General features: G+C 42.5%; 1 protein-coding gene across 3 annotated transcripts in view; it reads left to right on the plus strand.

The window, feature by feature from the left end:
* Positions 1–20,449, plus strand: part of Morc3 (MORC family CW-type zinc finger 3) — a 51,325-nt gene that overhangs the window by 26,355 nt on the left and 4,521 nt on the right. For all 3 annotated transcript variants that reach the window (XM_005375731.2, XM_013504602.1, XM_005375733.2), the window contains 6 exons: positions 7,851–7,955; positions 11,056–11,178; positions 11,285–11,359; positions 12,243–12,288; positions 13,268–13,434; positions 18,288–19,179. In XM_005375731.2, the coding sequence (XP_005375788.1) occupies positions 7,851–7,955; positions 11,056–11,178; positions 11,285–11,359; positions 12,243–12,288; positions 13,268–13,434; positions 18,288–19,179 (1,408 nt within the window). The remainder of the gene's footprint in view (positions 1–7,850; positions 7,956–11,055; positions 11,179–11,284; positions 11,360–12,242; positions 12,289–13,267; positions 13,435–18,287; positions 19,180–20,449) is intronic.

The raw sequence follows: 20,449 nt of genomic DNA on the forward strand, positions 1-20,449 counted from the left end.
TCTTGCTGTGCAGTTCAGGCTGGCCTTGAGCTCACTTTGTAGCCCAGGCTGGTCTCAAACTCACGATCCTCCTGCCTCAGCCTCCCTAGTGCTTTAGTGCTGGGATTACAAGCGTACACCACCACGCCTGGCCATCATTTACGCCTCTTAAATCTTGTAATAGCCTCCATTTACCTGATTTCTTCAGAATAACAAAGACAGGAGTGTTCCAAGGATTGAGTTTTGTAAATGTCCTAGTTGGAGTTGTTTTTTAACTAATTTGTGTAACTGGTTTAGGTTCTTCCTGATAAGGTGCCACTGATAACACTCAAACAGGCTCTTGGGATTTCCATTATAAAGGCAGAGCTGTTTCAGGGGGAGAAATATCAATAGTCCTTGTTAAAAAACCTGTTGATGTCCAGTACCATGCCCATCATTCTTAGGTATAGTTTGCATAGGCTGTTTAATTTCTTGTAAGTTTTTTTCTTAGCCTTTTGTCTTCATATCCCATGTTAATCATCACTGGTCTAATTTTAGGATTTGAATCCATTTGTTTAATTGTTTTGTTGGAATTTGGTTGTTTAAATTTAAAGTCAGAATCAGAATCACTAGTCAGTATTAATTTCCTCTTTTGTAACAAATCTCTTCCCCACAAATTGACCCGAATAGGTGCCACATATGGTAAAAAGAAGCTCTGCAAGCAGCAGGCAGATGTAATCCTGCACTTTGTAATTTAACCGGCATATAAACAAAAAACTCATTAGCATTTCACTGACTTCCAACTGGGAAGCAAGCAGGGGTGTTAGTTATTTCCCCTTTTGTGGCTTTTTGTCCCATTAAAACCTGTAAGTTTCTAGACAGAGCCACACAGGATGTTCTCTTGTAAAGCTCCTGCTCCTGCTGAGGTGGGTTCCCCCTTTGGCTGCGGAAGCCTCCGTTGGGAGCTCTTTTGTTTTTTGGCATCGTCCATTTCAGAGACTATTGGCTGTTTGCTCTATAATGGACTTAAACTTGAGCGAACTCGGTTCCAAGTCGAAAATGTCCCAGGGGAATTGACTTTTTTTTTTTTTTTTTTTTTTTTTTTTAAGCAAACCTTGGAGCACCTGTATGTAGCTTCGCTCCTTGACTCATAATTTGGCCCATTTTTACTCCTAGATAAAACGGCTTTTCACAGCGGGAAGACTCACCCCTATTCCTGTGGAATGCTTTTCTTCCCTCTCTTCCCAGGTGTCCCCGGCGAAGTATTCATCCTGTGAAGGCCTTCTCTGTCTCCAACACTTTCCACTCTAGGTAGACTTACTCGCAGGGATTTAAAAAAAAAAGAAAAATGAAAAAAATCACAATCCAAGTATTAAACCTTGGTAGGGTTAAGTCATATTGGGCACCAAAATATCAAAAACCGGGTTAAATAACCCTAAGTTATTGTAGGATGATCAGGCCTGCAATCTCCCAAGTGAGTGGACATCAAAGGCTTAAATAAATGAGACAGTGGTAATGATTTTAGGGCACCAGGAGGGACTAACTCCCTTACAGTCTCGCTATTCTCTGAGTTACCCAAAGATTGCTCTGGGCGGCCCGTATTTATTAGGTTTTCAAACAAAGGGAGAGGATACTCAAGAAAACTCGAGAATCCTGCAGGACCTTGGGAGAATTTTCCCAAGTAGTAAATTATGTCAATCAGGACAACTACTTTACCTTTAGGTTGGTATTTATTGTAGGAGTGTGGGGCCTGCAGCTGCAGTCTCCTTGTGGTTAATTGGGGTTGGAGCCAAATGTCCTAAGCTGTGGCCTTGTCTTGTCAGAAAGGTGCCTAAGCTTCAGACAACTCACAAGTAAACACGGAAAGCCAGTTGGTTAATAGTAAATCCTGCTCAGAGCCACTTTGTAGTGGTCCCCAACGGTTTTGTTAGAAGCTTCCTGTTTTGTTGTACAATGTTCACTTAGCAGGAAAATAAGAGAACAATACAATAAAATACATTACAAACGTTGAAATATCAAGGTTTTCACATCAGGTGTTTACTTGTTTACAAAACCTAAAAGATAACATCAGAAATAAAAACCTGTATGAACTAGAATGTAAATACAAACAAAAGTCCACCAAAGAAATAATTTTTGCTTCAACTGTCATACCCAGGGCGGTCTTCACACATGACAGCTGCATGTTCCATATACAGGTATCACTTACACTGATCACCACTGTGTGTATGTATGGTTTGTCTTCCTGTCCTTTCCTGTAGAGCACAGTTGACATCGTTTTTGTTTTCCTGTTGTCATAGTAGGTCTTTGTAATGCTGTGCCTGGCTGTTCACCTGTGAGCTCACCAGTGTGCTCCGTAATTTTTTTGCCTGTTTCTTCTCTGCTTAAATGATCTTTTATGAGTTCTAGTCCCAGTCTTCTAAGAAAATTTCTTTGGATATTTTGCACTTGTTATTTTCTTTGTAAACTATCAAACTATGCTACACATGTTTAGGACTGAGTTAAACACAACCAACCATTGGCCAACTTTTTGTGTTTTGAGTGACATCATAATTGCTGCATAACTCATTAACATCCCCTCCACCTTTGGTTTGGTGTAGAAAGTTTGTCGATGTTTCCCTATCAATATTTCCATCATAGTGCAGTGTTGACATCAGCAGTACTAATGAGTTTTTCTTTGCCATATATGAGGCCAATGTTAAATCTTTCTGAAGTCCAAAGGATGTACTGTATAATTCTCCATTTTGAAATTGTAGCATTTGGATTTTCTCCTTTGTTTCTGTGTACAGTTTCTCTGTGGTTCAACTTCTGCTCTTAGCAAATGTAACATCAATTGGAACCTGGTAAACCGATTGTTGAGTGGCACATTCTGATTAGTTTGGGAGATGGGAGCAACAAGTCTGCTCACCTTATTTGGTTTATTATTACATGAATAAGGACCTAGTGGCTGAGTTCCAGGATTAATTTCTAAATTGAAAGCGTAATGAGTTTTCTCATCTAGAAGGGCATACATTTTTTGCCATAGTTTGAAGGTTTTGGGGGACTCTACTGCCTGAAGCTATAGCAACCATGAAATGTTGCAAGGTGTTCATCAGTAGTGATACATTCATGTGGTATGTAAATTGCTTGACAATTACCCACAAATATCTCAGACCATGAGCAGATAGCAGCCAGGTTATTAGTTCCTTTTCTTTCTTGGCAGGTGGTTTTGTCATCAAACCTAAGGCAATTTTTTTTTTTTTTTTTTTTTTTTTGTACTGAGAATTGAACTCAATGACCTTACACTTGCTAGGCAGGCCCTGTGCCGCTGAGCTATATCCCTGGCCCCCTCGGGCAATTTTGAAGGGAACCTAGTCTCAGTGTCATCTTAATTCTGCAAACCTCAAGCCCCCACCGCTAGGCATGCTGGCGCACACCTGTAATCTCAGCACTTGGGAGATTGAGGCAGGAGGATTGCCATGAGTTTGAGGCCAACCTAAATTACAAAACTAGACCCTGTCTCCAAAACAACCAAAAAAACCCTCAAGCCGACACCCATCACTTTTCCATAAATCTTTTACATTCCTGAGATTACCCATGAAAAGCCCTGGTAAGTACAGCAGACTGACTTTATCAATGCTTTCAGTTTAGCTGGTAAGATGTCATCATTGTAAATACATTTTTGGGGAAAAAACATTTTTTGAGTATGGCTATTGGTGCATACAGAATGTTTTACTTGTTTTTCAGCATAGCATTTGTGTATTTCACAGTATCTTGCAGCATTTTGTCTGTCCGAATTTCCACTATTGAATGGCATTGCTGGCGTTCTTTCTAGTAGGTTTCACCCCTGCTAAGATCCTCACTATATTTTTGGACCTAGTTTTATCATTAGATTGTTACTTTTGGTTGTGTAACCATTTTGTACCGTTTCTACCAAATAGTGCACATTTTACTGTTTTCTTCATCATCTGAATCAAGGGGGTCTGCATTCCCTGTGTCTGTATTGGTCAATTCTTGCTCCTTTTCACTGTCACAGGAACTTTGGCTTACATGGCCAACATCAAAGTCCTTATGGTCTTTATCATCCTTGCATGAATGATCTGATGATTTACTTTTGACCTCCTCCAAAACTTGCAAATCTGGAAGTTTTCATGTGCCGTTATACTGAATTGGGCTATTTCTACCAGAAAAATCAAAAGAAAACTTTTTTAAAAACAAATCCTAAATGTACAGAAATTTAACAAAGAGCCAGGGGTGTAGCTCAGTGGCACAGCGCCTGCCTTGGAAGCGTGAGGTCCTGAGTTCAATTCCTGGTACCAAAAACAAAAAAAAATAACAAACGGAAAGAAAATTAAAACCTATTACAAAAAAAAAAGGAAGGAAGAAGAAATTTTATAAAGAGCATTTGATGGGCAGAACTCCCCCATGCTGCTTTTGATCTCTTGCACATACCTTGCTGATGGGCCCTGCTTTCCCCAGGGGCAGCCATGAGTCACCCATGTTCCATTTATGGTAAATACACGCTTACACAACAGTACAGTGGAGCGGGTATGTTTCACTTGCTCTGATGCTCAGGTAAACATACGCAAAACCTGGTAGGCAGAGTGTTATTTGGGTAAAAATCCCAGTTAGACAATTTTGCACACATGCACACACGCTGTTTGTCATACTGAGTGGTGAATACAAAGTTTGCTTGCTGTGTCCCCAGGTGCAGCTACTGAGAAGCACAGCAGGAATAGATCACTATTCCAAGAGTAGAAGAAGATGGTTACAATGTATTTTCTGTTTCTTTAAGCTTTGTAATGTAGTTATAATTTTGTAAAATGTGATAGATTACTCAGAGAATAAAAAATAAATCTAGAAGTCAATGAAAGTTTTTCCAATGTAAACCCTGAGAAGAAGTTAGTGATTTTTTTTTTCCCCCTCTGGTACCAGGAACCGAACTCACAACCTCGCGCTTGCCAGGCAGGTGCTTTGCCGCTGAGCTAAATCCCCAGCCCCTGAAGTTAGTGATTTAAATGGACCATTGAAGGCCTAGCCATTGCTCTTTGTGGAAGAGGGGTCTGTGTCTGTGTCTGTGTCCATGTCTGCACACCCCCCCACCCCCCCCACCGTGTTGCTTGTGGGGAGAGCAAGCCTGAGGGACAGCTGGAAGGCACCTGGTCACACTGTGGCTCCAGCCAGTGACAGCAGAGTGGCAGAACCTGGCATGGGCTGGAGTAAAGAATTTGTACTTGGATGAGATGAACAGAATTTGTAAGCATCTGTCAAGACTAAAGAAAAAAAGGAGAAAATACAAATCATCAGCTTAGGACACCAAAGGGAAGATACTACAGGTCTTACAGAGACAAAAGCATTAAAGAGGATAACAGGAACAATTTTTTGCCATTGTAGATGATGCAGATATTTAACTTCGAAATAAAGTCAGTGTTAGGAAACTTTGCACACAACTGGGTATGATAGCTCACACCTGTGATCCCAAGCACTTGGGAGGCTGAGATAGGAGGGCACCTCAAGATTGAGACCACCCTGAGCTAGGAAGCAAGACTGTCTCAGAAACAAAGAACACTTCTCACAGTGTTAAATTCAAACATTTAGGGAACAAGTGGCATTAATCTTACAAAAACTCTTCTAAAGGTCTTAAGAGGCCCATAACTTTGATAGCAAGCTGAAAAGTCCATCAGCAGAAAGAAAATTTGTAGAGTTTTGTTTTATTTTGTTTTTTGTTTTTTGTTGGTTTTTTTGGTTGAGACAGGGTCTTGCTTTGTAGTTGTCTTATCATAGAAATAAAGTCTTAATTAAAGTAATAGTGAATGCTGTCCAGTGACATGTAGGAAGGGTAATACATTAACATGTTCATCCAGGGCTGTAATTCATATGTCTGGCTGCTGGCAGCTTGTACCACCCAATAGTGCCGTCCCTTGTTGTCCCATGGGACAGTCATGCATGTACCACTTGCAGTTCAAGCCAGCAGGGACATGTCACAGCCAAGCGGGCTGTGTTCCAGCTTAGCGGGGGTACCTTGCATGTTTGAAAATAAGCGTACTTCATCGTGTTTATATAAACATTAGAAGACTCTTGCAGTTGTCTTCATAGGTACAGAAAAAAGCTTGATAAAATTGCAATACCCTTTTGTGATTTTTAAAAATTTAAAGGAACACTTAAAACCATGGGTTAAAGGACATTAGGCAGAGAAAATTTATAAGGCAGCAAGTGTCATGTCTAATGGTGAATTATTGATAGCTTTCCTCTAATAGTGGGAATGAGATGAGGGTATCAACTGTTCACCATTTTTCTTGAGGTAACTAATACAAAGCAAGAAAAAGATTGGAAAGAAAGAAATAAAATTATTACATGCAGCTGACAGTATCAACTATATAAGAAGTCCGAAACAATATGCAAACCCTCTACTGAAAACTGAGAAATTATTGCGGAGACAAATTTAAGTACATGTCTACCAGATCAGAGAATTAGAAGGCCAAGTAAATAAAATGATAATTTTTCTCCAAAGTGATTAAATCATTTAATTTTCCAGTTTTTGAAAAATCCCAGCAGGTGTTTATGTATGTTGACATTAATAGGCTTATTCTAAATTCTGTCAGAGGTACTACCAAAGATACACAACAGTCACTGAAGCCTGACAGAGCAGGTAGATTTGTGCACTCTTAGTAGTTTGCTGGAAGCTGCAGTGACTAGGAAGCGTGATGTTGGTATAAAGGTCAGACAGATCGTCTAGTGACATAGAGCTCCAAACTCATACTTTAGACATCTGGTCACATGATGGATCTCAGAGGTAAAGTGTGGTAGGAAAATCACCATCTTCCAAAATTGGGGCTCATTTCGCCTTTGCGCAGACAAAGGAACCTTAACTCCTGCCTCCAAAATCAGCTCCAGTTGGGCTTTTCCACCCAAATGAGAAAGACCAAAACAGCAAAGGAAAATACAGAACAATATTTTCATGCCCTTTGTTTTGTTTTGTGTACATTTTGCTTTTTGTGTACATGTGGGGTTTCTCTGTTTTGCTTTTTCCTTTTTTGGGCTGTGCTAGGGATCAGATTCAGGCTCTTGCGTGTGCTACATCTGCTAAGTGCCTTACCACTGAGTTACACCCCCCAGCCCAGTTAGAGAAGTATTTTGAACAGGACCCAAAAAGTATTGATTATAGTGGACAAAACTGAAAAACACGTCTAAGATGAAAAGATACAGCATACGCTGGCAAGATACAGGGCAGTTGGAAGTCTTGTAAATTGCCGGTAGGTGTGGAAATTGCCGATCATTTTGAAAAGTGATGGACTCTTGAGTGAAGTGCTTATCAGTGCTCATACCCTGCGACTGCAACTCCTGCGCACAGACACATTCTGAGCGGCGATAAGCAGTCTCATAGGTTGAGCAGAGATGTGAGAAGGGCGGAGCAGACTGGGAGGACAGACATGTGCTGTGGGCGTCTGTGTGTGATGTGATAGGCAGCTCTGACTCTCGCAGTAATTGCTCCACAACACGCTTTCTTAACAGAGGACTAGCACACAATTTTTCTTTTAATATTGAATTATAGATTTGTACAAGTGGCGTGTTAGAGATCAAACCTAGCGTCTCATAAACGCCACTGAACTATATAGCCCTTATTTCCTAGATGCTCTTGTCTGTGCTCTGGAACTTGTACATGGTCCCTATAGAAAAATCAGCATTAATGAAAATCAGCATTTTTTTCGGAATGTTCACACTGCCATTTAGTCATTAGCGATAGAAGGGCTGGGGATGTAGCTCAGTGGCACAACACTTGCCTAGTGTACACAGAACCCGGAGTTCAGTTTCCCGCACTGAAAGTAATTGCGAGTGGATTGTTTTCTCAGTATTTGAAAAAATTATGTTTTTATTGTATTTTTCTTTGAGTTGATTTTATGCTTTACTTTTTTAAGGCTTACGATTACAGCACTAGGAGAAAAACTGAATGATTACTGGAATGAAATGAAAGTGAAGAAGAATGCAGAGTACCCTCTGAATTTGCCAGTTGAAGATATACAGTAAGTGCGTTTAGAAACAGTATCAGTCGTACTGAATTGTAAAAATAAAACACTAAGAGTCTGAAAGCACTGAGTAACAATGCACCGTGCACACAGAAGCGGCCCTCCTTTCTTGAGTAAACGGGTAGTTTCTGCCTGGGCAGATAGGGAGGGTAGCTGAGATACAGTGAAAACTAAGAAAAATGCAGCTCATTCTGAAGCCCCCTACCCTTTTCCTGAATATCTATCTGCATAGCTGTACTTTTAAAAGCATGGGAGGCCAGGTATAGTGGCTCATAAGCTTGAGGCTGTAATCCCAGCACTTACGAGGCTGAGGCAGGAAGATTGCTGGTTCAAGGTCAGCCTAAGCTACACAGTGAGTTCAAGGCCAGCCTGGACTACATAGTGAGACCCTGTCTCAAAAATGAACAAAAGAATTAAAGTGTGGGAAATTTCCAGGATTCAGAAAATTGACAATGGCCGCGTCGTGGTGCATGCCTGTAATCCCAGCACTCGGGAGGCTGAGGCAGTGGGGATTGTTGCAAGTTCGAGACCAGCTTGGGCTACAAAGTGAACTCAAGGAGAGCCTGAACTGCATAGGGAAATGGTCTCAAGAAGACAAAAAAAAATTAACAGTGATAATCTTAATCTTTTAGATTATTTTTGAAGTTTTATAGAACTGTATAAATGCATTATTATCCTTTCTTTTGGTGCTAGGGATCAAACCTTAGGGCCTTGGGCATGGTAAGTGGTAAGTGAACACTACCGTTGAGCTACCTATGTACCCTCAGCTCAATCTGTCTTTTTCTTTTGGAGATAGGGTCTCACTGTGAAGTTCAGGCTGACCTTTGAACTCGTGGTAATCCTCCTGCTCAGCATCCTGAGGACTGGGACTATAGTCCTGTGCCACACCCAGCCTAATTTTTTCTTTTGGTTTTTTTATATTTTATTTTAATTTGTTTTATTTTATTATTTCTTTTGGTTTTTTCTGGTACTGGGAATCGAACTCATGACTTCGCGATTGCCAGGCAGGCGCTGTGCTGCTGAGCTAAATCCCCAGCCACCTATTTTATTTTTTTTTTTAATTTTTTGTTTATTTTTTTATTATTTTAAAGAGTAAAAGAAGGATAACATAGTAATAGAGGGTTTTACCGAATTACAGACAAAGTGGTAGGAAATGATCAATGGTTGTTGTTTTACATATTGTTACCCACAAGATAGTTTCTCAGGAAAACAAATAGACAAATAATAGTTACAGACAAAAGTGGTAGGAGATCATCAATGGTTGTTATACTATACTTTGGTATCTTCAAAATGGTTTTTTTTTTTTTTTTTTTTTGGTTTTTCTCCGGTACCAGGAACCGAACTCACGACCTTGCGCTTGCCAGACAAGCGCTTTTGCCGCTGAGCTAAATCCCCAGCCCCATTCAAAATGGTTTCTAAAGAAAATAAATAGAGCTATACATGACTTACTAATTGAATAATCATTGACTATCTCAGTGGTTGTTGTAGGAAACACATAGTAATAAACATCCATTTACGAAGTAGCCTAGGAACAATACAAACATTACAGAGTTATGGACAGATTAGTAGGAAAATATCAGTGCTGCTGTAACACATGGTGGTATCTTCAAAGTGGTTTCTCAGGAAGACAGAGATACGCAGGAAAGATGTAACAAGTAGTTACAGCCTAAGGGTTGTGAAAAATAGCGTATTACCTCCTCACCAGTGACTCCTTTCACTGAGGTGTGATGGCTGGAAGGAAGGCCAGGATTGAAAAGAAGGATGGAGAGACTTGCACCTGTGTCTAGCAACAGGCTGTTTTCTTGTTCCTCCATAGTCATGATTATCCCGGGCTCCTCCATGGAGATGACAGTCTGGCCAGAGGGAGAAGGCAGAGTTTGTCCCGGGCTCCCTCATTCCTGTTAGACTAACTGGTAGGATGGGTCTGAGTTCTGGGGCCTCCACTTCAGAGGGCAGACTGATCTCCAGTGGTCACCTTTGCATTCAGGGCATGGCCCAGGAGGATGCTTAGGGCAGTTCCTCTTGAGGTGGCCTGGCTTTTTTTTGTTTTTGTTTTTGTTTTTCTTCTGGTACCAGGAATCGAACTCATGACCTTGTGCTTGCCAGGCAGGTGCTTTGCCGCTGAGCTAAATCCCCAGCCCCTGGCCTGGCTTTTAACAGTTTTTGCAGATGAATGTAGTCATCGAGTTCTTGGGTCCCTGAGAATCAGACTTAGGATCTGTTTCTCTTTGTGCTGCAGCAAAAGCAGCTGCTTTTTCTCGGTCTCTTCGTTTTCTCTCCTTGGCCGCCTCCTCATCATGGCTATAGAATACCGAGGAGGCAATTCTTACTAACATCTCAAGTGAGCCATCTGGGGTGAAAGGCATTTTTTTGTAGCTTTTTCTCTCCAGCCTCCCAGAGCATGGGACCCCGCAACCACTTAGTGTCCTCTCCCCAACTATCAGCACAGGCAGCAGGAATCTTGGTGCAGACCTCTCCAGAGGTTTTTTTTTTTGAAGCAGGGTCTCAGTATGTAGTTTAGACTGGCCTTGAACTCATGACAGTCCTGCCTCATCTTCTTAAGTGCTAGGATTATAGGTGTGTGCTACCATGTCCAAGTTCTAGCCCAATTTTTTAAAAAGAACAAATATTACATATCAAGTTTAGAAAGTACAAATGTTGGTTATTCAGAATTATGCTATAAAAGAAAGTAAAAAATTATCATACAGTTAAAATTACTTAAATTATAATATAATTTCTCTATTTTTCTGTTATGTGCTTATAAATATACTATAGATTTAATTCTGTAGGTGCTAATTTAGAATAACTTGCAGAGCAAGGTATTTGTAATATTTTTAAATTTGCCATTAGTCTAGAAAAATTTAATGTGCTATTTAACAGGAGATTTGAATTGCTTTGTTCAAATGGACCTGTGACCTTTGAACACAGCCAGAATGGTTGTTCTTAAGTTTAAATTAACATACAGTAAAAATAGTCACATCACAGAATTTTCAGGAAATGAGTTGAATAATCAGGCATTCCGTAGTGGAAGTGGGATAGAAAACCTGATGAACTGGATTCGTATTATCCGTGATAATATCTTGCTCTTGAATTACAGGAAGCGTCCTGATCAAACATGGGTTCAGTGTGATTCCTGTCTAAAGTGGCGAAAATTACCAGATGGGATTGATCAACTTCCAGAAAAATGGTATTGCTCCAATAACCCTGACCCACAGTTCAGGTACCATATAGTTGGTAGTGCCCTTTTTGGAGAGGCAGAAAGTACTATTCAAGACATCCGAATAGGCACTGGTGATGTGTTATTGCCATGTGCTCTTTCTGTCTAGAAACTGTGATGTTCCTGAAGAACCTGAAGATGAAGATTTGGTACATCCCACATACGAGAAAACCTACAAAAAGAAGTGAGTGTTGCATTAATGTATGGTGAGGGAGCGGGAGAGGGAATGCCCAAGTCATAAACAGTAAAGTCTCAGCTTTATGATTGATGCTTCTCCCAAGACAGACCTAGTGTGCTAGTGTACATTTAAAAAGATTATGATATGGAGTACGTAAAGTTTTTTAAGGCGGTTACCTGCTGTGTGGTCACTTAGTCTTTATTGCTATCCCATCTAAGACACAAAGATCAGACAGTTGATCTTGAGTTGTGTACAGGAATTGTAACAGGTGAGGTGTGTATGTTACTAATTAGAGTAAGGAAGCTCAGGGGGAAGAGACTGCTTCTGCCCAGGGAGAGGAGGGCAGAGATGGATCAGGAAACCTCATGAAGGTGATTTTTGTAGTCAGTGGGTAGCAGAATGGGTAAAATCAGCATACAGGGAACAGTGATTCATTCCGCTTAACTAGAGTAGATATGTGAATGAGGGTAGTGGAAGTGGGGATGGGTAGATAACCCAGGCCAGCCATAGGCTGACATGCTAGACACAAGGCCAGGTTCACCTAGAGCTGTCCAGAGGGCTTTGCTCTAGAACACTGTCCTGTTCTTACGGTTAGTGGCAGTACTGGATACAGACAGAGCCTGTGTGATCTTGTAGTTTAGGGGCCTGCAGATGAGGCCCAGGGAGACTGAAAGCTTCAGAAAGACATTACAGTGTTCTGAGATTGTGTTTTTAAGATAGGAAGTATTCCCTTGTCCAAGGCCTTGCCACTAATTATGATGAAATAGAAGCAGAGTTCAGAACATATGTCAGTAATTTGGTAATGAAGTAAGTATGTCCTAGGAAAATAGGATTTAGAAGTAGTAATGAGGCAAACATAAAATATTCATTTCTCATCTTTCTTTTAAAGCAACAAGGAAAAATTCAGGATCAAACAGCCAGAAGTGATTCCTCGGGTAAGTAAGCCTTCTATTTTATACCCAGGTCTTATTCTTGGTGGTTCTTAGTTTAATCCATGCTGAGTTTTAGTCCACTTTAAAGTTTTGGGCTTATGTAACAGAGGGAAGGGATCTTACTAACTCAGTTCACATTCTCTTTTTTGTACCACTCCTTGCCCTCTTTTCCAACCCTAACTTCTAAGGCAACAGCCTCATTCAGTCTGTTCAGTTGCTCTGTTCATTTGGGCATTGTCTGAGGAAGGGCAAACAAATACTCCTTTTAGGCTCTTGTTACATGGGCAGTTATGGAGGGTGTCACAGCAGCACCTAAGGCATCGTCTTCTGATGCTGACCTGGTCAGAGCCAGGTCTTTCTTCCCCTTCGTTGACTACTTCGCTTTGCCTTGGAGATCTCTTAGTGGTTAGTGGTGTCAAGAGACTGGCTGAGCTTATGAATCTAAGGAAGTAGTTGAATTTCTTGTATGAGGAGTTAATATTCTGCTGCAGGATAATTACACTGATGGGAGGGTTTGAGGGTGAGGACAGATCCGGGGGCTAACTATCTTTAATTTCTTTCTCTTAGAACAATATGTTTTCATTATATCTTGTTAAAGTCCTGTGGCTTGGGGCCGTTACAGAGCACATAGGAAAGTTTTTTTGCTTTGTGGGCCGCATGCAGTCCCTTAAAAGTGTCAGACCACTCTGAGCTCACTTGTGGGCCAGATTTAGCTTATGGATCTGTTCTTTGATCCTACTTAGCACAGGGAATTTCCATGTTCAGGGTAGTTCTCATGTCTCCTTGGATAAGAGGAAAGGAGAAGGCTGGGGATTTAGCTCAGTGGCACAGTGCCTGCCTGGCAAGCACGAGGTCATGAGTTTGATTCCCGGTACCGGAAAAAAAAAAATCCAAAAAAAAGAGGAAAGGAGAAAATTGTATCTTGTTTGGGAGATGTCACGTGAAAATTACTCCTTTAAGATCTGCCGTTCTCCTCCAACAGATCAATGCCGAGCTGTTGCATAGGACAACTTCCATGCCAAGTCAGAGCTTTTCTCCTGCAAAAGAAAGTGTTCCAAGAGCACATCTTACAGAAGCAGTGAATTCTTACCCAACAAGACTTCTGAATAATCACCGCATTTCACCCCAGTCCGACCCTGAGAACAGCAAGTTAGTGACAAAGACGTGCTTTTCCATTTGTGCCTTTATATGACACTTCTAGGACAATGATACAGCTCTAGGAAATCACAGTGTGCATGAACATAAAAAGATTGCTTTATTGTCTAAACTTTCCCCCACTTTGGGCCTGCTGCCTACTTAAATTAGGTTGAAAATATTAATTGTTGCTAGGCATGGTGGTGTGCAATAATAACTGTAATATTAGCCACTCATTAGCTGATGCAGGAGGATCACCTGAGTCCAAGAGTTTAAAGTCACCTTGGACTCTTAAAAAAAGAAAGAGGAGAAAAAAAATTAAATTGTATTCATTATAGGGTTTGATCAAATTATAACTTCTTTGAACTTCTTTATCGTATAAAAATGACTGCTTTTAAAATGACCATCCAGGTGTGATAGCACAGGCATGTAATCCCAGCACCGGGAGGCTGAGGCAGGTGCTTAAGGCCAGCTTGGGCTACAGAGTGAATTCAAGGTCAGCCTGTGCTACATAGCGAGACCCTGTCTCAAAAGATAAATTAATAAATTGAAAAAACCCAATACCTAAACAAAGAAAAACATGAAGCATTTAATAATGTAATGATAATGTCAAGGGCAACCCAAAAGTTCTTAGCATAACACGTGGGACCCTGGGCACCTGCCATATTTGGATGAGAGGGTGAGGGAGGGGAGGAAGAAACACACAGGCAATATATGGATTGAGGAGTCCACTCTCTTGACACATATGGTCAGGGAGAGTCGGTGGTGGGGTGGCCTAAGCTTGGTCCCTGCCGTGGAGAAAGCAGTACTGGCGAGGCACCTCTCTCACAGGCTGTATTGTTGAGAATGGGCGCAATGTCTGGGGCCTCATAGACTGGGCTTGCTGCACATGAAACTCTTTCTTTAAGGAAGCTTTCAGATGTGGGGCCAGACTCACTGAGAGGTGTTGTGGCCTTCTTCAGATTCTCAGAAAGGGATTCTTTTTTTTTTCGCCCCAAGAAGGGATTGTTGACCTCAGGGAAGGTTAGGAGTGACTTAACTGCCTTAATGCAAGTCTCAATCAAGGAGGGTATACTGTAATGTTTGTTCTTGAGAACCTGTGTTTTAGGAACTCATTTTGGAGCTAGATTGCTACTTAAAACTTTTCTTTCCTTTTTTGGAGATAGGATTTCACTGTGTAGTTCAGGCTGGCGTCAAACTCAAGGTGATTCTCCTGTGTCAGCCTCCGAGAGCTGGGATTACAGGCATGCACCACCATGCCCAGTGCACTGCTACTTACTAATTTATGTGGTTTTGTTTCGTGCTGGTCTCCTTAGTATTCTTGGGTTTTCTTTTCTTTTTTTTTTTTAGTTTAATTTCTGGGTTGATGCTTATAAATTGCCTATGGTGACTGGCTTTATTGCCAGTATTTAGAACATTAGGAATGACTGCTTCTCAGAGGTGTCTTCACGTGTAGCTGGCTTTTGAGTTTTGAGTCTGTTGCAAGATCGTACCTCTTCAACTTACTGGGGATGAGAGGTTGCTGCCAACTTGGCCCAGCCCCTGCTTCCTTGACAGTGGTCCACAGTATTTTCTGGGACCCTTAGACAATCTCATTCATGGTACATGAGGAAGAACAACTGGTTAGAACAATTATGCCACTTTTGGCTGAAGTGGTACAATCAGCAACAATTACATCAGACGGTCTAGAAAATGACAAAAGAGGATCATGCAAACTTTAGGAGACTGGTGCAGAAGATATGTGGGAAAGAGAAGAAATAAAAGGAAGAACAAAACAGAACAGCAGTCACAAAAATGAGAAACCACCTTCACACTGATACAAAAACAAGATGAGGCCAGGCATGGTGGCGCACGCCTGTAATCCCAGCATTCAGGAGGCTGAGGCAGGAGGATTGCTGGAAGTTTGAGACCAGCCTGGGCTACAAAGTGAACTCAAGGCCAGCCTGAACTACATAGCGAGACCCTGTCTCAAAAAAAGAAGAAACAAGATGAAACATTGAAGAAAGCGAAAAAGAAAAGGGAGAGAGGGAGGGAAAAAAGTCTACTTCCAGATTTGTCTCTGCTGTTATTGGTAGACAACATGTGGAGACAGAGTCCACATCCATGTTGTTTTAACCCAGCAAGCTAGCAGTAGCTGTATGACTGGGTATTGGATAGTCCCAGTGAGCCTGAAGCTCAGGCTGGTTTCGGGCCACGGGGCTGGGATCAGACGCATTCAGCCTGCAGCAGTCAGCGCACCTTCTGTGAGTTTGAACTCAGTGCTGAGCCGCTGGATGGAGCCAGTCCTTGTTCTGAGTTCTGAGTTTAGTTGGCCACTCTCCAAGATGGCTGTCGGCCAGTCGGCCAGTCGGCCAGTCGCCCTCTCTCGAGGCATGGCCAAATCGGGTCCACATACCAAGCAGTGCAGCTCGTGGTGTCCATTCCTCCATGGTACGCTGCATCTGTCCATGGAGACCTCTGGAGTTACCAGCAGTCACTGTGTGTCCAAAGGTTTGAACCGCACTTCCCGTGCAGCGAGTCCCCGCTCAGGGAGAAGGCGCCACCTACCACCACCTTCCTTGTTGAAATCTCTCTTTTTGCTCTCCACTAGATCCTGAGTCCACAGGCCCACTTCCCTTCTCTTCCTTGCATTGCTGTTTTCCAGACTTGGACAGCAAGTCTCAGAGAGGCGCTTTCTCTGCTGCTTACCACTCTGCCATCTTTCTGGAAGTCTTCTCCTGGGTTTTCTTCATAAAGATGATTCTGTAGCTTACAGACACAAAATGAGAATTTATTTTAGAAGTTGGCTGCCATCAAAATGGAGGAAGAGAATATTTAAAGCCTGTATTTTATTCTAAGTTCACAAAGCAAATGGATTGTGGAAAGGTGGTACCGAAACAGAGTCTTCAGAAAGGTAGAAGTTAACGTGGTAGGAAAAATAGGAAGGTAACTCCCAGTTCATGAGGGCAGAGTAGTCAACAAGGCCTCCTTGATGCAGCAGACCAGAGAAGGGTGTACCCCAGGCCTGCTGGAGAAGGGCATAAACCTGACGAGCAAACTGGTTTCGAGAGTCTCAGAATGCGGGAGCTGCAGGGGACAGTAGGGCAGAGGTGAGAGGCTTGCTGGGAAGTCAAGGCAGCACAGGCTTTCAGATCCCTTCTCTTCCTGCAGAGTTTGGTAGCTGCTGCTTCTCTTTCTCTGTCAGAAGATAGGAGATCATCTTTCTTTTCATTTGTTGGGTGTATTTTTTTATTTTGAAGAGAAAACAAAATAACAGATAAAAACAACACAGAAACAACGTTTTATCGTTATTTTTATTTTATGGAAATTTCATAACAAAATAAGGAAATAACTGTTAATAGACTGTGTATCATTATCTTCAAAGTATTGCTCAGAGTATGACATAGAAAAAAGATTCTCTTATAAAGAAGAAACAAGCAGATAAGGACACTGGCTTTCTGGAGCAGTTTGCAGAGCTGATGAAGCGTGTGAGCTATGTCAGTAGGCACAAAGGAAGGCCTGCATGCTACATTGCAGGCAGGCAGCCCTCCTTCCTTCTGGTCCCGCCTGTTTCCAGATTAAAGCTGTAGGTAGTGACAGTCTGAGCCTGTTTGGGGAGTAAACCCAGCCCTCAATGCTTCTGGTCAGTTCCATGGGGAGCCAAGGATTGCCACATGGGTGACCTTCACATAGGACAAAAGGAGAAGAAAACATGGGAAATTCTGTGGGGCAAATAGGGCGAATGCTGAATAAATAAATCTCTTACAGCAACAGGATAAATAGGAGGTACAGAAAAGACAAGGGGTCAGTACAGGAGGCCAATACCTGAATACGAGGGAGTTTCAGTGTAGGAAAGCGGAAAAAGAAGGGTCCAGAGGGGAGGAGGTAACACCAGAACAAGGCTCATTTCTGTGAAGTGTAGAGCATGGTGCCTGGAAAAAGACTGATTTCCAAGGTGGGTTATCATGACGTAGATCACGAGGGAAAAGGTGATATTTTTTTTTTAACAGAGAAAAGACATAGCTTACTTGCTAAAGATCAGGAAGGGCAGAAACACTCAGTGATAGATGAAGTGGAGTGGTCCTTTTAAATTTGTGAGGAGGTAACCTCCAACCTGCAAGGCTATGGCACCACCAGACAAGCAGTTAACTGGACGGGGGAATAAAGACATTTCTTCCGACGGTGTCCTGGTGCCCTTCCTCAGGACAGAGGTGGTGCTCGCTCCTCAGCATGAGAGAGTGAGCGAGGAAGACAGAACCCTTCTTGAGATCCAGCCGGGCCAACACGCAAGGCCTGGACAGCCTGCTGGGTGTGGAGAAGAGTGATCCATTGATGACTTTATAGGACACCGTGCTAATGAAAAAACGAGGCAGGGGTTCGGGAAAGCTTGTTTTATGTGAAACGGTAGCGAATAATACTGGTTTGCTTCGTGGCTTCCCTCTGATCACTGAATGTGACAAGTGAAAATGGCCTTGCCATCCCCCAGGAGACATGAGAGGGTGTCTGCTGTGGGTGTCCCTCTGTCTGGAGTGTATTCCTTGAAGCGCCTGGAGCACATCTGTGAAAAGACAGATGGGTAACAGTATATGGATCTAGTACTTCAGACGGTTAGTTTGGTATAGTTTTAAAAATAGGCTCAGGCTGGACTGGGGATGTAGCTCAGTGGCACAGTGCCTGCCTGGCAAGTGCAAGGTCCTGAGTTCCATTCGCCCAGTATACACCAAAAAAAAAAATAAAAATAGGCCCAGGTAGTTCTTAGAATTTCAAAATAATTGTAAAATTTGTTATAACAGGGCATTTGTTAAAAAGATTACATTTCTGTTGAAGGTCATTTATTTTATTCATACCTATTTGATAATCTCATATTTTATATATAAAATTTTTTCCAGCCTGAAACGGAGACTTCCTATTCGTTCCTCAATTTTGAATGCAAAGAATCGGAGATTAAGTAATCAAACATTTGAAAATTCTTTCAAAAATGATGATGATGATGATGAAGATGTCATCATCTTAGAAGAAAACAGTACTCCTAAACCTGCCGTGGACCCTGATGTGGAAGCCATACCGGAGCAGAGTCACTTTAAACAGAGTGGCATCCAAGTTGAGATTGTGGACGACGCTGAGCCTTGTGGCCAGACTAGTTCCACAAGCACCTGCTCGTCCCGGTGTGACCAGGGCACTGCTGCAGCCACCCAGACCGAACCACCAAGTTTAATTGTTAAAAAGGAAGAAAGTATTGAGGATGAGATAGACGTAAGAAACGACACAGTGATGCTGCCTGTCTCTGTGGATGCCGGTGCGCAGATACAGGACACCCAGGAAACCTTTGACAAGTCTGTGGAGAGCGCTGGCTGCCAGTTACAAGTACTGAGAAATGAACTCCTTCTAGTCTCCCAAGAAAAAGACAGCTATAGGAGACAGTGTCACATGTTTACTGACCAAATCAAAGTATTACAGGAGAAGATCCTAGAAATGAATGACAGATACGTCAAGAAGGAGCTTTGCCATCAATCTACTGAAACTGATGCTGTATTTTTACTTGAAAGTATTAATGGCAAATCTGAAAGCCCAGACCACATCGTCTCTCAGTATCAGCAGGCTTTGGAAGAAATAGAAAGGCTGACAAAGCAGTGTAGTGCTTTGCAACACGTGAAGGCCGAATGTAGTCAGTGTTCCAGTCTTGAGAGTAAAAGGGACATGGACGAAATGGCTCTGCAGCTTGACGATGTGTTTAGACAGCTGGACAGGTGCACTGTTGAGAGGGACAAGTACAAAAGCGAGGTGAGTCTCAGGAGTCCAAGGTCGTCACACCCTCCGGAGCTGCCAGGCGCTGGGCTGAAATACTCCCACTAAATAATAGTCCTGTGGATTGAATGAAGCCTTTCGGTCTGAACTGGGCCATGGGGGAGATCCCCTGGGGGTAATGGGTGGGAAGGGCATTTTTGCTTCTTAGTGTGTCTTTAGGAGATGGCTGGAAAGTAGTGGGAAGTGTGGTAAACGCCCCGCAGGGCGCAGGACGGGGCTGTACAGGAGTAACTGTCCTGATCGGAGTATCGGTATCACTCATCCCCGTTAAGACAGCTACGCAGTGTAGCCAGAAATTTCCGTCCGTTACTGGTGCACCTTTCAGTAACTCCATGAGATCGATTATGGAGTCCCATTGTGGCGATGAAAGCCCTATTAAGGGGCGGGACGAAGGGAGACCACACCCAGATAGTGTGGAGGCTCCCCAGCTGCCAGGGCTGTAGGCCGCTTCTGCGCCATCGCTGAGCTTCTCAGGCTGCGCTTGTTGTCCACGGTGGCTCCTCGGACCCAGGTGTCACAGCCATGCCCCACGCTGCAGGAGGGGAAGCAGGGAGGCTCCTCGGAGCTGTGGCGCTTCGTCTGCCAGAACTGAGGCACACGGCTTGCAGCTGCCTGCCTGGGAGATGCAGTTGCTATTCCAGGGAGGAAGAAGGAGAAAAGCAGTGGCTACCAGATGATTAATAACTTGTGCGTGTGCCCCACTTCAAATTCTGTGAGCTCCTGTTGCTCTAGATGCATACATTATTTTTTTGTTTTTTGGGTTTTTTTTCCGGTACCAGGAATCGAACTCACGACCTTGTGCTTGCCAGGCAGGCGCTGTGCTGCTGAGCTAAATCCCTAGCCCCACATACATTATTTTTTATGTGGTGTTGAAAGAAAGCCATACAGGACTGCCCCTGCCTGGGAATATTGTTATCATAAGTATGCATTAAAACATTCTTCAGGGTGCTTTAGCTCAGGAGCTAGATGACACAGTGCACAGAAATCAGTATGCACTCGCTAGGGTAAGTTAACTTTAAATGTGTAAGACGTGAAAGGCACCGGAACATCAGCGTAACCACGTCGGCCTTAGTGTCTCTGTGGTGCATTCTCTGGGTACCACTTAATTTTGGGCAAGTGGCAGTAACATTTTCTCTCACTGTAAAAAGATATAAAAGTGATGTTTTGTTTTTTTTAAGTGATATTAAATGAATGAAACATAAAATTTATTGGGACATGTATGTGTATTAACAGTTCAGGTTCTTAA

The sequence above is a fragment of the Chinchilla lanigera genome, unplaced genomic scaffold (assembly GCF_000276665.1).
Source record: "Chinchilla lanigera isolate Chin_1 unplaced genomic scaffold, ChiLan1.0 scaffold00006, whole genome shotgun sequence".
Classification (NCBI taxonomy): Eukaryota; Metazoa; Chordata; class Mammalia; order Rodentia; family Chinchillidae; genus Chinchilla; species Chinchilla lanigera.